We start from the raw sequence: 19585 nt of genomic DNA on the forward strand, positions 1-19585 counted from the left end.
TGGAGAGTATAGTGAGAGGTTTGCAACCTTAAAAGTAGGGGGATTCCAATTTCAGATTTGATTCCGGGGACCATGACAATCTCTGACATGAGTCGCTAATATTATTAAGATTCTACTACCATGATACTAATCGTACATATCACAACCCAGTTTCTAATTCAGCAAAACGGGCTATGTAGCAAGAATTAAGACGCCTCAAATATTGTATTCGCCATGACTAATTTATAACCTCTTCATCAAAAACGATATTTCAACTTACACGTGCAATGTAAAACCCAACAAAACATCATTATCTTGTTACAATAAAATTATGTTTGGACCGAAAATTTTAAAATTCTAAGAAATATAAAAGCAATAATCAGATGTGTTTAGAGTAAAAGTAAAATATAAGAAAAGTTATAAATGATAAATATAAAAAAAAAAAAATAAGCATAATAAAAAAATTCAAATTCTTTTTAAAAATAAGTCATTTAATTCTTTTTATTTGACATAAAAATTATCTAGTTCAAATCATGTAATATTTTAAAATTATTTTTTTTACTGTCTAAAATACATAAATTGTAAAAGTTTTAAAATCCTCTATCCACACATAACCTAAAAGTTTATTGTTGCATGCATATAAATATAGCCAGTACTTGCAGTTTTTAACTCAATGTGAAACGTTAATTTAAAAACCATCGTCTCGAGTTATAGATCAGGTACAAAACCAATCATTACATTCCCTTCCCCCCCCCCCCCCCCCCAACCAAATTTTTCTTCTCTTCTCCTTTATCCTTCAATCCCAATTGCATAGACATTACTTGGTTTCCTTAGCCAAGACAATGCAGTTTCAAATTCCAGGAGTACGGTTATTTAATCAATATAAATCTGCCAGGTAGAAAGTTGACCGCCAGTCTTCTGCGTATAATCCAATAATCAATGATTACATGAAATCCTCCTCCAATTCCTGCAGTGATTTGCTTCCTGATGCAATTTCTTTGTTGGATGTCATATTTTCTGCAACCATCAAACCCTTGTAGCTTCTAAGCTCTGCTTGTCTATCCTTTTCAAGTCTTTCCAATTCCTCACGGCGTTTCTGCATGGCGAAACATGTGCATAAATAAACATAACAATTGTTCGATAAAAATGTTTCCATTTATTATTCTAGCATTTTCTGTCATATGCAATGTGAACTATAAACCAAGTAAGAAGACATCAAGACAAGTTATCAATTAGAGCACAGTAATTAAATTTCACATATGCTTTACCTCAAATCAGACATTTTAGAAACCTTGGGTTGGATCCTCAAATTCTTAACACAGTTCACAATAAAAATATCCCAAAAGCTGCAAAGTTACTTAAAGAACTCAAGCAATGCATGAGGCAAAGGAATAAATAGTTTAGAAAACTACGCATCTAAAAGGTGTGCAAAATGGTGGTTGAGCTTAATTTTGATGCTTCATCGGTGTAAAAAAGTTTTACACTTAAATCCATTGATACGATAACACATCTTCTAACAACTTTTAATATATGTTAACGATTGCACAAGATATCAGACTTACTAAATAATGAGGTTGGATGAAAGAGCAAAGAATTTTTTCACTGACAAAGCATGAAAATTAAAGTATACTATTGGATCCAAGTCTGTTCAGCATAATCTACTACGCATAGACACTGATGATGATGTGATGCATGAATCAAAGAAAGAAAAAGAACAATCCAGCAATACTCACTTTTTCTCTCAGTATTTGCTTTCTCTCAGCTCGTTCAGCTGCATTAACTGCTTCTCGCTCAGCTGCAGTACATGTATCCATATACATATCAAGATCAAAGTATCAAACAAGTCCAATCAAATTTGTAAGCATGTAATTCATCAAAATGGGAAAATGCCTAGCTATGATAGATGATAAACAAAAAATCAAAAAATAAAAGATTGTGCACCAGTTGCATCCTTGTCCAGAAAATAGCAGTTTTAACTTTTAAAACTTAATTATTTAAAGGGAAAGGAATGGGAACTTATAATTACCTTTCAAATCAGGTTTTCTTTCCACTTTTGTCTTGTTTAGCCTGTTAACAATCTCATTTATCCGCTTCTCCACTCTCACAGTCCGAACCTTAAATGCATGAAAACCAGATATTGATACTTTGAAAAGAGAAGCTGAAGCATCCACCCACCCACTGTGGAAAAAAAGGGCAAAAGACCAAAAACTGAAAAAACAGAAAGAATATGCAAAAGATCCAATTGTAAAAACATTCACCATCTTTGGGTTGTGAAAACCAACTTGACCAACATCCATTGAAGCAGATTTCTTTAAATTAGACCAGGGAGTGTAAACAACATCAATATTGTTCACTTTATTTCCTGCCATGAATAAAGAAAAAGGGTAATGACTAAAGGCACAGAATTAGTGATTGGAAGAGAATACATATGTAAGTGAAATAATAAATACATAAACACGTCTTGAGAACAAGAATTAGTCTTTCTGACTTCTAGTTGTAAATATAACAGAAGAAACTTCGATATGAGCAATGTAATGCGCTACTTACAAGCTTACAACAATATATAGAATTTCCATTTAAATCAATTAAACTAATAAACCAGAGGAATAATCAGTCACGCTTTTACCTTGGATTGAATTAGCTTTGACAAGCTGAGCACAGTCTTCCAGTAAACTTTCATTCATGTCATCAATAGTCTGACCTTTGTGCATCCTCACATAAACATGGGCCGAAGACATCTTATCAACATGGAACCTACAATAGACACATTTCATTAAAGAACTTAAGAGAAAACAATAATTAAAAAAAAAAATCCAAGCAAACATCAACCAAATCAAAATAAAACGCAGTCACAATTCCATGCAACGAACTTTACAAAACGTGTAACGGGACTTCTATCTCTCGGAAATATAACAGAATCAATAGCCAACCAACAATATCACATACCAAGAGATGATTGCTTCCTATGGAAACAACCCAACTTTTGTCACACACAACATACTTGATAAAATTCAATATTCCCATAAAAACAGAATTGATTGAATGATAATTCTGAAGAAACGTGAACGCGATAAATTCACCACCAAATTAATATTTTTTCACTTTCAAACTTTAACTGGGGCAAAAAAATGGAAGCGAAACATAAAAGGAACATTCGCTACATAAACACATAGAATTTGTGGAATCGAAGAAGAAAATCATAAAATTGAGGAATTAGGAAGCAGAAATCAAAAGGGTTAGGGTTACCAGATGTCTTCGGGAAAACCGTATTTGATGAGTTCCTCGTTCTCGTACTTGTCGAGGCCCATGAAAATTGTGTAATCGCCGGCTTCGGGGCGTGCTTTGAAGTAGAAGACCATCGTGTTGCTTTGCTTTCACGCACACGAGATGGAAGGGGGTACCTTAGGGTTCTGAGACCCGTCCTTTCCTTGGCTTCGCACAATTCAAATTTGGGGAATCGCTTTTGCTATCCAAATCGCTGCATAAATCATAATCACCGAATTTTCACTTTCGTCTTTTTCAAAAGGTGTACAAGCTTCGGGGGTCAACTTTCAAATACAAATTTTCGTTGGACCTTTTCTGGCCCTGGTATACATAACAAACACTTCATTTTTTGAATAAATTAAATTTTAGATTTATAATAAATTTAAATGTATTTTTTAATTTTAACATAATATACCAAAAAAATTAAAAGTAACATATCTTTATTTTAATAGTTCACTGTCCTAGTTTTTTATTTTAAAAAAATTATATCTTAGATTTAATTTATTTAATACGATAAAATAATTATTAATAAAAAAAATTTCAAATCATTCATTTATAAATTATTTAAAATTTAAAAATATTTACTCAACATTCATTTAATTTTATTTTTAAATATCCATATAATGCATAAATTTTTGCGAATTTTATTAGAAGCAACGAGATGAATTTTTATTAGTAATCTTTCTAATATTTTTATATAACTTTTATTGAAATAAATATTACCCTCAAAAACCATAAATCGTATATTTGTATTTTATGTAAAATGTGTCAATTTAAATGTTAATATATTTAATATTTTGAAAACGTATATAATATTTAGTATTTTTTTTATTATGTATACGATTAAAATATTACATTAATGATATAAAAATATTTAATATTATTTTTATAATTTTTAATACGTGTCCATAAATACAGAGTGAAAAACTGCATTAATATTTTAGTTCTATTAACATCAACCTTTATAATTACTTTTATACTTTTAAAAGTGGAAATTTCTATGAAATTTTTGTTTTATTATATTTAAAATAAAAACAATCATTTTTAAAAATAAAAAATTATCAACTTTATATACTCAAGATAATTTTAAATTCCATAGATAGGGTAAGATATAAAAGATAGAATATGATAGTTGAATAGTAAAAAAAAGAAAAAGATAAACTTTTATCCTCTCCTGCATTTCATGCACACTAAAGTAACAATTTAAATGGTGTTATCTTATTTTATCCAAACAATTTATAACTCAAACACCATTCTGCTACAAAATAATTTTTACACTGGAGAGGTGGAAAAGATAATCATATAATATAAATTCATATAGCTCTCACATACTTATATTTTCGAAGTTCCATTTTAAACAGCAAGTTGTTTGACTCAAAACACTTTCAACAGTGTTCCAATTTTGGAACATATTGCAGCATAGGATGAAGAATAATAAAGTATCACTTTAAAAAATCGGCAGGGAACAGACATTTGCTATACTTTTACATATATATGATGTTGCTATTTCTGTTGACTTTACTTGGAGTTTTAAATGAGGCAACGAGGAATGGATAGCCACGAGTAGAATCAATAATTGGGTTTGTTCGATAGGCTTAACTCTTAAGTCTATCGAATTATAGAGTTTAAATTTTAAAAGTTAATTACACTCAAGTTATCAAGTTAACTTCAAGCTAGCCTTTTTTGCTTAACTCATTTGAAACTATTTTGTATCAAGTTTAGATTAATCTAATTCACTTAGTTATAAAATATAAAGTATATGGCTATAGTTTAGGCATGTATTTTAAGGCTCAAATAATAAAGTATAATTTGTTGCTCAACATAATAACCAAGGTAAAAAGTCTGAATTGTTCTAATAATATATGAGTTAAGTAACTCATTTTATTAATCTTAGTAAAACTTTATTTGAGAGTTAATTTTTAGAGAAAAAAAAAAAAAGAGAGAAAGAGAAAATTTATGTGATATAATTATTTGTTTGAAATATTTTATATAAGAAGGGAGAGTTTATACACTTTTTTAATTGGACTTTTTTAATTATTTTAATTTGAGAAGTTTTATATTAACCCTACTTCTTTCTTCATTCCTCTTTTTTTCCTTACCTTTCAAACACTTTTCTTCTCTTTTTTTTCTGACTTCTAAGTAAAAGCTAAAAGTCTTATACATACTTAAAAAAGGAAAAATATAGGGAAGATAATGCATACTCTAAAAACATTTAAAAAAACTTAAACCTAGGATTATTTTCTTAGTTATTAAACAATTAATCCAAACTTAAAATATTAGCTCTTGGAACAGTACAACTCTCTTAACATGAGAGGTGAGCATGCGGTAGCTAGCAATGTTCTTACTTCCTATTTAAGAATAAACAATATATTGTTTGACCCCCAACAAAATAGGATTAAAATTTAGGATAAAAAACAAATAAAGTTAAGGATTAAATATATAGGATAAGTTTTTGTTTAAGTAAATGGTTAATGTTTAATTTTTAAATAAAAGTTTTAATGATATTCATAGTTAGAATATTTTGTTTTGAGTGATTGCTTAAAAATTGTGAAATTATTAAAATGAGAGATTTTTAATAATAAAGTCGTTAACAATGTGTTATTTCTTCTCAAATTTAGAACCATGTGAATAATCTCATTGTTGATTTTAATTTTGCAACAAGTTTCATTTAAGTGCTTTAAAAGAGAGGAAATTATTGCCCTAGAGACTCAAAGAAATTGACAAAAATCAAATGTGGATGTATCTACTAATCTGCGATTAAAGAACTGCTTGTAATGAATTGATATAGATTAACAAGGAAAGTTTTTGGTGGGTTTTAGTAATAAAATTAATCCTACTTTATCCATTTTAACTAAACTTTGGGTTTTGTTATTGGGTCTTCTACAAGTCTAAGCTTTTAATTATGATAAAGTATTGGTTGAGATGAATTCTAAATTAACCATGTATTGGATTTGTTCCAAGATTGACAAATGTCATGAATTTGCTCCCTTAATTCATGAGATTAAACCTTTACTCTAATTTGTAGAATTGCTAATTTTTATAATATTTGTAGGAAAACTATTAAGTATTCATATTTTCTTGTCAATATGACACATCATGAATCATTCAATTGTAAATTTTTTTTATCTCTCTCCCTCTAAGTTTACTGCTCTTTTATGTGGATATTTATGGGATAGTGTTTACTAAATTAAACAGTTAAGTTTATTATATATATATATATATATATATATATATATATATATATATATATAAGACAAAACAACTAAAAATATATAATATAAATATTTTTAGTGTCATTTTTTAAATTATGGTCAAATTTCTTTAATGTGTTAAAAATAGATTCAATAAAATTTTATGTATAATAAATTTGTATTAAACATTATACGAGATCGTTCTGAATTTTGATTTGAAAAAGTGAAACAAATAAATATACCCACCGTTCCTCGTACCTGAAAAAGTCATCTAATATGTAACCAATCGTTCTGCAAACCATGCAACGTTGGGTTAAATAAACACCCTAAATACGATAGATAAAAAAAATGTTATCATATATTATTATATTGTCATGCTTATCAAACAACTTAACTGAGAGTCAGCATTGATTTTTTTTTCTTAAATTTATTGCCTTAAACCAATCTAAAGCGGCCAAAAGTAAAAGAAAATATTGAAAAATAATAAATATTACTTTTGTATAACAATATTTTTAATAAAAACCTTTTAGTTTTAATTAATTATTGAAAACTAACTATAAAAACTTTTGATATAAACAAATTATTTTTATGAATAATTATGTTTTTTTATCTTTTATTCCTATAATTTTTTAATTATTAAATATATTTTATACTACTTTTAATCATATTTATAAAAAAATATTTATCAATTTGTTTTGTCGTTTTATATAGGTTACACTTTTTGACAACATATTTGTTCTAATAAAAAGAAACGCAACGTGAACATGAAAGGTTACTCATATGTGATAAGTACTGTAAAGGTATCAGCAGAGGTGTCAAGATAATAGGAAAAAGCAGTACGCATGACTTCGCCTTGATAACTTATCCTGTGAACTTCTTCAAGCCATACACGTATGCATACTCCGTGTGACAGAAGAATTTTCCGTGAAGATACAAAGCATCTTCAAAACAATAATCGATTACCACAACACGTCTGCTACAGAAGATGACCCCACACCTTGATTTCAACTTTATAAAGGATTGGATTGGATTCGAATGATTGATATTTGTAATATCGAAATTATTGCCAATTTGTCATTGAAATCCAAAAAATAAAGGATTTAGATCACATACTTGCCATTAAAAAATCTAGATGCTATTACAAAACAATGAATATTCGGAACATAATTCAGAATCTGAATTTCCTACGGAATCACTCCATTGACTTGGCAACAGTAAAAACATGAACCTTCGAACATGAGAGAAGCCTTAGAGGTCAATTTAGGTGAACTAGGCACCTGTCTTTGGGTACGGAACTTTGAATAATGTAAATACGACAAAATAATCTTCCAAAATGTGCTATGACCCGTACTTGCATATGTTCTCAAATCCCATATATTCATGACTCTGAATCTTCCCTACCATATTTGAAATGCCAACTCCACCTAACAAATGAATGAAAAACATTTCAGAATTGATAAGCATATTAATATTGTGCCGGCCTACGTAAGTTTCGTATTTATCCAAACCAAAAAAAAAGAAAGTTGAGATGCCCACCTAGAGAGATTGCACTAACAAATATTGTGAAGGCTAGAATAAAGATGATAAGGGATGCTCTCCCAAACAATATGATCAGCTTTCTAACAATATGCTGTCCAACCAAGGCTGCAATAGTAGCCACTAGAGTGAAGTAAACAGCTGTTTAACAAAACACAGAGGTTAGAGGCGATTAATAGCATGTGTGGAATTGCGTTCAAAAGTGTGTTCACTTCAACGTTACTAGTTGTAGTTTCTGAGTTGGATCCACAGTTATAGTATTTCTAACGTGTTTCCAAATATATCATTAAGTAATTACTTGAATAACTGCATCATATCAAAACACAAATAGCTATAAGTTCATGGGCACGAACCATAAGGAACTGGAAAACGTTTCAGCAGGTAGTATTCTATAACAGACATAGAAGAGGAGAAAGTCATGGCAAAGGTGGCTGTGGCGCTTGATACCTGCACATAACACATTGAATCATGTTAATAGCAGAAGTTCAACTTCTACGCCCTGCTTTCCCTTCAAAAACTGTTACAAAACAATTCTACATTCACAAGTATCTAATAATTTCACATAAAATACTCATAGGGAGCTGAAGGTGGGAGAGACTTGCGGTATGATCAATGGCATTTACTTCCACTCACGAGTTTAATAAATTGTGTACGCATACGTGTACACACATACATGCATGATTTTTTAAAAGGGACTATATTTAAAATCTAAAATAGCAATAATGCCCATTTTCCTCCCATTCATTTCTTGACATATATTTTGTAAAACTATAAATGAGTATATTAATGCCCCAATAATTGGTTTCTGTGGGCAGCTACATTTCCTGAATACTTTAGCACTAGTTTATAAATTGCAATTTGAAACTAACCTGAGGTGGGACTCCAAGCTCCAGAAAAAGTGGACCCATAACGAATCCTCCTCCCAGTCCTAACAAGCCACCAACTACACCAGCCAGTACGCCAAAGACACAATAAATAAATAGCTGGAGTACGGTAAATTCTTTCCCTTGATCCCCTGTGGAAGCAATTACTCTACGTCCACTGAACAAGGCAGTTGCCTCATATGCAGTTACTCCAACTGAGATTGGAACCTGCATGAAATGGAAAGCATGCTTCAAACAGTTTTCACTTTCCAGATATGGTTGTGACTTGTAAATTGTAACGGACATTTGGATCCATTTTCCGCAAAAGTTTAGTACTAATAGAATATCATGTGCAATCAAGAAATGCAGAAGGACGCGAAGAAAGGTAATGCCCTGGAGGCAACTCCTGAACAGAGGGAAATACCTGTAACAAGTTCAGTACCCAATATGCTGTTGAACAAGTAGTCGTATAGTTTTCCTGTCAATAGGAGATTATTGGTCTCAGTTAGATAAATTGCGTGTGGTATAAACTGTTGTTTTGTAGTAGATATGAAGCCAACCTTGATAATCTGTAGTGCAAGGAATGAAACCCAAACAAACGCAAGAAGTCCAAACTCCTTCCAATATACATTTTCAATAATAGTCACCTGCAAAATTCACATTATTAGATACGAAAATTAGCCAATCCATCAGAACTCACTAGAGTGGAGGTTAATGACCTCACGTTCCTTGGTGTCCTTTTCAGTGCCACCATTTGGTCCACTGGGAAGGGGTTTGTATTCTACTTCTGCCCCAGAACCTGCCAGAAGGAAAGTTGCATTAGAAAGAATTTGATCCATCTCAACTTTGTTATGTTTTGGTATGTGTTAATGTGGAGTCTCTGAACTCACCGTTTGGCTCTCGTCGCCTAGCAGCTTCCTAATTGAAACAAGACAGGTTCAGACAATTAGTCATAAAATTTTGAAGTACTATATGTCAAATTTTTTTTGACTCCATATTGAATACCAAAACACTCATCTATCATACAATTAATTATAAAAGCTTCATAATTGAGTCTATGAAGGTCAATCAATTCAAAGACAAAAAATTACCAACAAAACATTATTTTCTTCTCGTTAAATTTTATAAGTTCTTTTGTTTGCTATAGTAAAATTGTTAGTTCTAAATATGTAGTGATAAAAGTATACATGATGAATTAAATGAGACCTTTTTCATTATGGTTTCCTTTTTCCATGTTTCAACCCCCTTCAGGAATGCTTTTGTTGATGTGCCTGCAAGACAGTAAAATCAGTCAGAGGCGTAGGAAAAAGAAGAATCCCTACCAGAAACCACAGTTACAATAATCGTGTTACCTAAGAAGAGAATAATAAGCAATATAGTCACTATCCAATCAGGAAATACAACGTTGAAGACCACTCCAATGCTGATGCCAAGCATGAGCATTGGTTGAATGAGAAGAGCCAAATCATAGTCAATGATGGGCATATCCAACGTAGGATGCCTTAGCTTAAGGTTGTAGTAAACAGTTGACACAGCTGCCCCCATGATCATACCTGACATAACCAGAACAATTGATAACTAAAGGTAGTGGAACTCCACCAAGTTTCAAGTCTTTTCTCGTGTGTCCAAGTATAATTTGATTTGTCATTATCAGTATGAAGTATTGATTATTAATTAATTAAAAATGCAAAAATATAATAAATAGTTTTTTAATAGAAATTATTATTTTTAAATATTTAAAACTATTTCTAAAATTTGATGTTAATAAAAACCGTTAAAAATGTTAGTAGCACTTGAGCGTTTTGAAACAAATTGTGTCTTGTCAGCTGCATCGGCTAAACATTTTGCAGCACACAAACATGCTCAAAAGTATAACCAATTAATTGTGTTCATCAATCAAAATTACCGAAACTCACAATAATCACATTACCACATTTAATTCGCTTTAAATCTTACATTTTGAGATAGCTGTCGATGATTTTGGATCAAATCCAATGATAAGGCTAAGCATAGGAACAAATATTCCACCGCCACCAACGCCACCTACACTTCCAAACGCAGCTCCACAAAATCCCACAAAAGTACCCAAGACAATTTGCCACCCAAATTCCAAATCCTGCGCAAGTAACATATACTGTAACTTTTCCCTGACATGCTATCTATCCAGTGGGACTAATAATAATTTATTATTTATACAATAAATGTTTACAACATAACTTCATTTATTCTTTTTCATCACATCATTTATTTCATTTTGCATTTATGTACTTTGTCTTCATATTTCTATCTTGTTACAGAAAACTGTAAATTATCAATGTATAAGTATAATTTTTCATAATAACAACACAATCAAGATATATAACAACAATAATCCATCGGAAGGCAAAATTGTGTCATTGCAAAGCCATAAGAAGCACTTTTTCAACCGAAGTTACATCATTTATTTTGTGCTAGTTTAATTTGAAGTTGAATAAAAATTTTTAATAAAATTAATTTTGAGTCGTTAAATATAATTTTGACAAGTCATAAATTATATTATGCGTTTTGTATTAACAAAAATAAGAGAATTAATTTTTCAACAGAATCTTCCTTGATTTCCCAAAACTTATCAATCAATAAAAGTGTAAACAAAAACACGATAGAATCCAGAAAAGTCAAATGAAATTATCCCCTTGTCCATCTAAATCCAACGTCACCAATCACCACACGTAAAAGTAAACAAGAAATAAAGACAACCCAATTTTTATTCTTTCATTCGCCTTTGGCTTTAAGGAAAACAAAGAAAGGCAATAATTCAACAAGAAAGGGAACGCTTACCGGCCACACGTGTTGATAACCTGATTCCCCAGATTGCCATAAGAAATCCAAAGTTCTTGTGAGGAAATTGTGTCCATGCTCGTGGGTAACGTTAAATCTTGGCACTTCCATTTTCAGAACGCTTCTTTCTGCAGAAGCAATCCCAAAAGCTGACGCAAAGCCAAACAACACCATCCACGTAGATCCCATTCTCATTCCCCTCCACCGTCTCACTCCAAACTCACCCATAATCTTGGCACCTCTTTTTTATATTATTAGTATTATTTCTCTCTCAAAAAGAAAGCTTTTAGACTATGGCTAATCAAATTCTGTGCCGCAAAATCTGTCACCCACCGGTGATCAAATCGTTTCTCCAATCAAAAAATAAAAAACGTGGCGTGGTGTATTTGACAAACAAGAAAACACGGACCAGGGTAAGAAGAACTAAACAAAAATGTTGTGTTGATGTTTGGTTAAAGCTAATATGTAGGAACGTAATACAACTAAGATGATTTCCTGTGGAAATAATGAACAACCTCGGAAGAAATGAATCAACTGACAACAACAACAACAACCAACAAGAGAATAAAAAGAGAAAAGAGAATTGTCGCCAGAAAAGAAAAAACCACAAGGAGATGGGAGTGAAAAATAATGGGTCTGATCACAACAATTTGCAATGGGTTGGGTTTGTCAGAAGCGATGTGTGCGCCATCTGTCTCTCTCTCTCTCTCTCTCTCTCTCTCTCTCCCCCTCTTCTGCGAGTGATATTCCAAGTCACTTTTACTCTGCTTGCTGCACGGATTTATAAAGACCGAGAATAATTGAGATTCATGATTACCTTATTTAAAATGTTTTTATATTGACAAAAGAAATAGATAATTGCTAATGTTTTATTTAAAATGAAAATTATTGAATTTTTTATTCTTTAAATAGTTAAAATATAAAAGCATATTAAAATATTTCTGGCTTAGAACTCTGCTCCCAAGATTCTTTTTTTTCTCCTGTGCCAATTGCCGATTGGCATGGACTACCCAATTTGACGTGGCAAAAGTTGAAGCCATTATTGATCAAAATGCAATGTTTTTCCTCTCTCTTCGTTTGTTCAGTGTAAATGATAATAATGATAACCATTATTAATCCGAGGAAAGTCGAATATGGTGTCTTTTGAAAGTAGATAGGACGAAATATCATAAACACTCTTGGTACATGATTTTAGTTTTTAGTGTATTTTTAAATATTGATTAAAATTCTTAAACATTCTTATGTATGTTTTCAGTACATTCTTAAACATTGAGTAAAATTTATAAATATTATAAAAATAGAAAAAATAAAATAAATTTTATTGAATTAAAAAATTACATAATTTTTAATAAGTTTAATCAATAATTAAGAGTGTGTTGTTAATGTTTTAGTTAATTTAAAAACACTAAAACAATAAGTATTTTGCTTGAGATTAAAAAATTAATTTTAAAATTAAAATGATGCCATATTATTTTATAATTTGACTGCAAAAATGTTTCTTTATAGAAGTGAAACAAAATAATTATTTTAATAAAAAATTTATTAAATATAAATAACCTAAAACACAATTCAGACAATTAATTACTATATTAAATATTATTCAACCAATTGGTTGTTAAAAATTGTTTTTCAGGATTAATCGGAAGACGCGCTGGATCCACATCCCTCCCAAATGATGAGAATTATTACTGTTTGGACATTTCCTGACGCTAATGTATCATGAATTAAAGAGTAATTATTAAATAATTTTTAAAATTATTAATACATCAAATTGCTTTAAAATTTATATTTAATAAAAAAAATCTATTATACAGAAATTAATATCATGAGTAATACTGTACATATTAAAAAAATTATCCTTAAATATGCCCATTCCGTTTTTCTTCGTCATGATAACAAAATTCATAGATGGATCCACGTCCGAACGCGCATAATTGAATAAAAAACAAGGCATGACAGAGGTAAGACCCGCGCAGGTTGGGGGGAGGAAGGCATGCAATGGACCAACTATGCTGTTTGATTTAATTTGCTACTTTGAAAGCTATTTTTTTTCTCTAAATATAATATTTTATTAAAAATAAATTTAAAATATATGAAATACTCTAACTTGTTACAATATTTAATAAAATTTATTAAATATAATTAAAATACATGTTAAAATTTAATCTTAAATACATGTATATTCTATTAAAAGTATAAAAATATTTTGTAATAATGTGTCAGTTTGTTTTATAGTTAAATTTTTATTTTTGTAATTCTTAATAAAAATATATATGATTAATTTTCCATTGGAATTAATTTTACTCGGAAGACTCTGAATCTATAATCGCCCCTGCTCTCTATGATTCGGATCTGAGGAATATTCAATAATTCATTTCAAAAGAATATCTGATGAAGAAAAACAAACATACACGTGTTTTTTAGAAATTAAAAATACACGATAAAACAGTTGTCGTAAGAAACTTGTTTTTTATATAAAAATATTTGAGATTTCGATTGCCTTATTTTTTCACCCTTCCATATGAAAACAGATGCAACAAACCAACAAATAATTAATACATTTAAATAAAAAATTGTAAGTTTAATAAATCATATACATCGTACCTATGTTGAAGTTGAACGCCACTCTCTTTAGGAATGTAAAAAAAAATATTCATAATGTCAGATTAGTAAATTTGGTGTTTAAAAAAAAACTTGAATGGTTGAATTTTAAACTGTATTAGTGCAATTTCAATCTATACAACACATATTATATTATATTATAATAACTTACTTCCTTTTCTTACGTCTCTTCGGCATTTAATTTCATTCTTTCGAAATTCGTAATTCCTGTGCAAATGAATGGAGGGTAGGGCCGCGAGAACGATGATAGCCCCAAGTGCCTATCAAACGATATCTGCGTAACTGCGTATACAGAAAGACCCAGCACATTATGAAGCTTATAATATACATGTGTCATCACTGTTACACCTGACAGTGACAGCTCAACCTAGCCTTTTTTGTTGTTATTTTTTGTATGATAATATTCTCCTAAGTTTTCAATCCAATCATTGATGTTTAATAAATAGTATGTTTCTGAATTATTACAGAAAATTATTATATTTATTGAATCACTGAAAAATAAATAAATAAATAAATAACTAAATTGTTTTTTATTTATGTGACGTTATCTTAAAACAAAGACATGTCAATAACAATGACCGTGTCATTAGAGGCGGTTAGTCGGTGAGACAGTGAATTTTAAATATAATATGTTTTTACTTTTTCATCTAAACAATCAGTTAGTAATTGTTTATGTTATTGTAGCTGTCGTGTATCGACCATGATGTCATGATATTGTTTGTGTACATACTCTCTGGAACTCATTTAACGATGTAATGAATGATTTAATACGATAAAAAGTAAAAGATATGGAGATAATAAATGAATCTTATAAAATGTAAAAGACATGAAAAGTGGATTTGAAGTTTGTTAATTTGATTTTCTGGGCGTCCACGTTTGATTGTCCCTCTATACAACTCAAATAGAACGTTTGAATGACGTGGGTTTGGTGCCATTTTCATTTTGAACGTGAGGTTGGCATCACCCAAATAGAACGTTTCGTCACTTTGTTATTACTTAATCTTAATTTCCGTTTATTGGTGCAAAAATAATTTACAATTTCGTAATAAACTCATTTCTATATTGGTGCATCTTATGAATCATTCATATAATTGAGTTCTTAAAATTTAATCTGAACATGGTGTTAATTTTCAAAACTATAATTAAAATTATCAGAAATAGAATTTATAAACCTTGAGTCAAACACATTTTCTGTCAACACGGAGTAGCAAACCAGACAAACCTTTATGTATAAAATATTAAATTTATCGAACGTGATTCATGCAATACTCGATGCGTCATTTTATTGCCAGCTGTCCATAAAGTACTGCTTTCTAATTTGGCATGATCTACATTATAAAAACAAAAAGATTCACGTGGTAACTGCATCTTTAGTTAGTGTATTTTTTTATATTTTTATTTGAATAAAAATATAGAAATTACATTAATTGTAAAATGCATAAAAAATGCAAGAAATCCTGATCTTTAATAGAATAATATTATGTTATTTAATTTCTACCTCGTTCTGTTTTTATAAAACTCACGTGTTTTATTATTTTTTTATTATATCATATTACTAAGCAGACTTAAATTTTTATTATTTTATAGTTAACAAATAATCTGATACTTTTGTAAACAAAAATTATACATTTTAATTTTAATATAATTATATGATCAATGTTAATTTAAATATACATTTAAATAACATTTAAGGATTCAAAACCAGATTTATTAAAATTAGTTTCATTAAACTCTAAATCAGACGGGTATTAAATCTCTATTCTTCAATATTCACTTTTTATTATGCTCTTTCAAAATCACATAATTTTATCGTTATTTAATATTTATTTTATCATACACTTTTTAATTATTATTTAATTTTCTTTTTCTTAACATGTTTTTATATTAAATTTAACATAATAAAATATTAAGTAGTATCAGTCATCAGTGATTTTTTCTTTGAAATACGATTTTGAATCTATGCGTGTCCTACTTGTTATTTGTACTTCACATGCAGGAATGTCTCGATCACAAGTGTCCCACTCGCCTTTTTAAATTTATTTGTTATATTTGATAATTCGGTTCCGTGTTTGAGTGTTTTTGTTTAGTGACGCAACGAAGTCGATGAATAAGACTAGCATAAAATAAAAATAAAAATGATAAATTAAATTAAATTTCGAAAACAAATAACCAAATTAAAACCTAACAAACATAAAGGTATATCGAATATCATTATTAATTTTCATTAAAGTAAAAATAAAAATAAAAATCCTCAACCTTCGTTTTCTTCAATTATGCAGTTTTAAATTTTAAGAGTATCAAATTTTATATTAAATAAATTATTATGTAATCAAATAAAAACTAAAAATTTAAAATTTAAAGAACTTAAGAATAATTTACAACTATTTAAATGTATACAAATTTTAATAACTATTCTTTACATAACTGGATCTAAAACTTGTTCTTTGTCAAACAAACTTAAAACACTTGTTAATTATTTCGACGGAGGATTGGTAGATCTTATTGATCTTTCGGTCTTATAATTTTGATTATTTTTGACTAAATTGTTTTTTTTTTTCATTTAATTTTGTACTTATTCATATAAGCTGGCAATATTACTATAACTGTTTAAATTTATATAATAATTTAAATTGCTTGATGACATTCGTATCCGTGTCAATAATGTTCTCTATGAATTTTAGAGCGATCATTGCCGACGCCAGCTAGTTAAAAACAGGGGTTGTTAAGTAATAAAAAATAACTAGGGGTTGTTAATAAGCATTCTAAGAGTATTCGTTGAAAAAATAAATAAATAAAAAAGTTAAGTTCAAAATATATTATACATTTCAGAAAAAGTATTGTTATATTTTAAAATATTAGCTAATGTTACATTAAAAATATTAAATTTCATTAACATACCACTTATCCTCGAGATTCACATTATGATAATCTACTGACGCATATATTAAAATATAGCTATTATTTAATGATTTGCAACTTGTGGTGAAAGATAACAGAAAAACCAATTGTAACATGTGCGACTAGTTGTACAAACATTTATATTCGAAGACAAGCTTGTTTTAATGATAATTGAGTACCAAGGTTTTAACAGAAAATAGATAAAAATATATATTTATCTCAATCTTTAAGATCAAATTTAAGTAATTAATAATCATAGTTTTTTAAAATTAAATATCTATTGATTTTTATAAATTAATATAATAAATACACTTTTTTTAATAAAATGTATTATTTTAAAATCCAGTCTTAAGAGTTAAATCTGATAATATATAAAATACGAAAAAAAATATAATGAAAGAATTTATTTGACTAGATTAACAAGTAGCTTGATAATATAAATTTATAGACTTTTTAGAAATTCGTTTAATTCCAGTGGATTAACAATACAACAAACTTTATATTGTTAATCAACTATCATATTTTTTAAATTAATTATTACAAAAATTAATAAATTTTAATATCATGATAATTTGTAATAAATTAATATACTTAATGATTATTTAAAAGTTTATCAAATGTTTTATGAGTACTAATACTTAAAAGTTTATGAATTCAACTTATTTGATAAAACTGATTATACAATTAGTTTAAATATATTAGATGACTACAAATATGTAATATTATAATAATATAATGTTAGGGTTAAAGTTAAAATTGAGATCTAAATTTGCATTTAAGAATAAAGATACAACATTGTTTAAATTATTATTATTATTATAAAACATTATAACATTTGTAAATATAAAAGAATATATAAAAGCTTATGAAGAATTAAAAAATATTAATTTTTGCTGAGAAATTAAATCTAAAGTATCTTATAATTTTTAGATAAATAATATTATTTTATTTTTTATTTAATAAATTTTTATTGCACTAGATAAAATATTAATTAATATTATATGTATATATATCATTTTTATAAGTTATTTTATTTTTATATTGTGTAATAAATTAATATATATTTTTTTTTATTAATCAAACCATTAAATTATAATTATATTATTATTTTTTTAAAAATTTAGTGATGCTTTAGCAAATTTTCTTAATATCAATTAATGTTCTAATATTTGAATAAATATTATTTTATTCTAATTAATTATATATTTTTTAGTATTGTGTAAAAAAAAATTTTAACAGATGAAGGAAATAATAATAATTTTGTAAAATTATCTCTTTAAGATGCTAATTACATTTTTTTTTTAATCTTTACAAAAGTATCTTAAACATCATTTTATTTAAAATGGAGGTAGTAATATATACTGGTCTGAATATCAGTCAAATGTAAGGGAGTCTAATTTTCCTAAAATTAATACTATCAAATTTTAAAACAAATATTCATTTTCCGTTTCAACATAAAAACGCAAGACATTTTATCTATGAACATATGATCAGTATGATGTAAGGTAGATTTTATATTAGTCACCACTCCTTAGTGCCATTCAATTCCTATTTATTTAGGTAAGACCAAATATTAAACAGTAACGTTGTCTCTAATTTTAAATGTAAAAAAACAGAAAAATATATAATTACAATTACAAAATAAAAAATTAATTATATGAAAATATTAATTTTATCTTTTAATATTAAAATAATTTAAAAAGGAGATTAAACAAAAGAAATCATATAATATAATATAATATGTTTAAGTTTAATTAAATAATACTTGCTAATGATATTTTGGAGAGAGAAAATTACACTCCACTCCACTGGCCATTGACCATTGACCTCAACAGAGACAGAAAACACATGCTAATGGAATATATTAAATCTAACCACAATTAACTTATAAATGGGATGCTGGATTTAATACAAAATATTGTCTTTAAAAATGGCAGGTGTTAGTTTGATTCCTAAATTTTACATAAATACAATTTTGTCCCTAAATTTGTCAATTTTATGAAAAGTTTAGTCCTCAACTTTAATCTATTTCATGTTGGAAGGACCGATTTCTCATAAAATTATTAAATTCAAGGACTAAACTTTACATACATAAACTTGTAAGTATCAAACTAATACAACTTGTCACTTTTAAAGATGAAATTGCATTTAGGACATGGACAAGTGTCCTGTGCAAACTACCTAAATTTAACCATCTAATGTGTCAGGCCGGGTTTAATATGGCGTGCACATCAATATTTAATTAAGCATCCAAATGCAATCAATTTGATTGCAAACAAATTAGCGTGAAATATGAATGAAAACTTGAACCGTACAAACGCTACATAATATTGATTAGGTCCCAAATTTATTTACAGGACACAATTGAAAATGGGATATGGATTCCTATGCAGGCAGATAGTTGTTTTTTATTTT

General features: G+C 28.3%; 2 protein-coding genes across 5 annotated transcripts; both read right to left on the bottom strand.

Annotated features, from left to right (window-relative positions):
* Positions 1-650: 650 nt before the first annotated feature.
* Positions 651-3522, bottom strand: LOC113865453 (coiled-coil domain-containing protein 25). 3 transcript variants are annotated; one of them, XM_027500005.1, is made up of 7 exons: positions 3226-3522; positions 2606-2733; positions 2238-2341; positions 2006-2093; positions 1713-1774; positions 893-1075; positions 704-861 (listed from the first exon to the last, which is right to left on the bottom strand). In XM_027500005.1, exons 1-6 carry the CDS (start codon positions 3336-3338, stop codon positions 923-925), a joined length of 648 nt encoding a protein of 215 aa, XP_027355806.1. In that variant the 5' UTR covers positions 3339-3522; the 3' UTR covers positions 704-861; positions 893-922. The 3 variants fall into 3 exon arrangements, with proteins under 3 accessions (XP_027355804.1, XP_027355806.1, XP_027355805.1); XM_027500003.1 differs by having other exon boundaries at positions 651-1075; positions 2006-2341; XM_027500004.1 differs by having other exon boundaries at positions 704-1075; positions 1709-1774; positions 2006-2341.
* Positions 3523-7462: 3940 nt separating this feature from the next.
* Positions 7463-12458, bottom strand: LOC113864940 (sulfite exporter TauE/SafE family protein 3-like). 2 transcript variants are annotated; one of them, XM_027499196.1, is made up of 12 exons: positions 11651-12458; positions 10790-10949; positions 10186-10386; positions 10040-10104; positions 9724-9751; positions 9553-9632; positions 9394-9480; positions 9258-9311; positions 8840-9061; positions 8324-8417; positions 7971-8111; positions 7463-7858 (listed from the first exon to the last, which is right to left on the bottom strand). In XM_027499196.1, the coding sequence occupies exons 1-12, from the start codon at positions 11876-11878 to the stop codon at positions 7773-7775; spliced, it is 1446 nt and encodes a 481-aa protein (XP_027354997.1). In that variant the 5' UTR covers positions 11879-12458; the 3' UTR covers positions 7463-7772. The 2 variants fall into 2 exon arrangements, with proteins under 2 accessions (XP_027354997.1, XP_027354998.1); XM_027499197.1 differs by lacking the exon at positions 10186-10386 and having other exon boundaries at positions 11651-12404.
* Positions 12459-19585: the final 7127 nt, after the last annotated feature.

The sequence above is a fragment of the Abrus precatorius genome, unplaced genomic scaffold, assembly GCF_003935025.1.
Source record: "Abrus precatorius isolate BTA unplaced genomic scaffold, Abrus_2018 Scaffold4, whole genome shotgun sequence".
NCBI classification, from domain to species: domain Eukaryota; kingdom Viridiplantae; phylum Streptophyta; class Magnoliopsida; order Fabales; family Fabaceae; genus Abrus; species Abrus precatorius.

Bases quoted from the DNA above. Each gene is read 5' to 3' on its own strand.
- LOC113865453 (XM_027500003.1), bottom strand. From the start codon at position 3,338: ATGGTCTTCTACTTCAAAGCACGCCCCGAAGCCGGCGATTACACAATT. The intron at 2,734-3,225 runs GTAACCCTAACC...TGTCTATTGTAG, and splicing joins GGTTTTCCCGAAGACATCTG to GTTCCATGTTGATAAGATGT. The intron at 1,775-2,005 runs GTAATTATAAGT...CATGTACTGCAG, and splicing joins AAGAAAACCTGATTTGAAAG to CTGAGCGAGAAGCAGTTAAT.
- LOC113864940 (XM_027499196.1), bottom strand. From the start codon at position 11,878: ATGGGTGAGTTTGGAGTGAGACGGTGGAGGGGAATGAGAATGGGATCT. The intron at 10,387-10,789 runs GTAAGATTTAAA...TGGTTATGTCAG, and splicing joins ATCGACAGCTATCTCAAAAT to GTATGATCATGGGGGCAGCT. The intron at 9,752-10,039 runs GTCTCATTTAAT...TGTTTCAATTAG, and splicing joins AGGAAACCATAATGAAAAAG to GAAGCTGCTAGGCGACGAGA.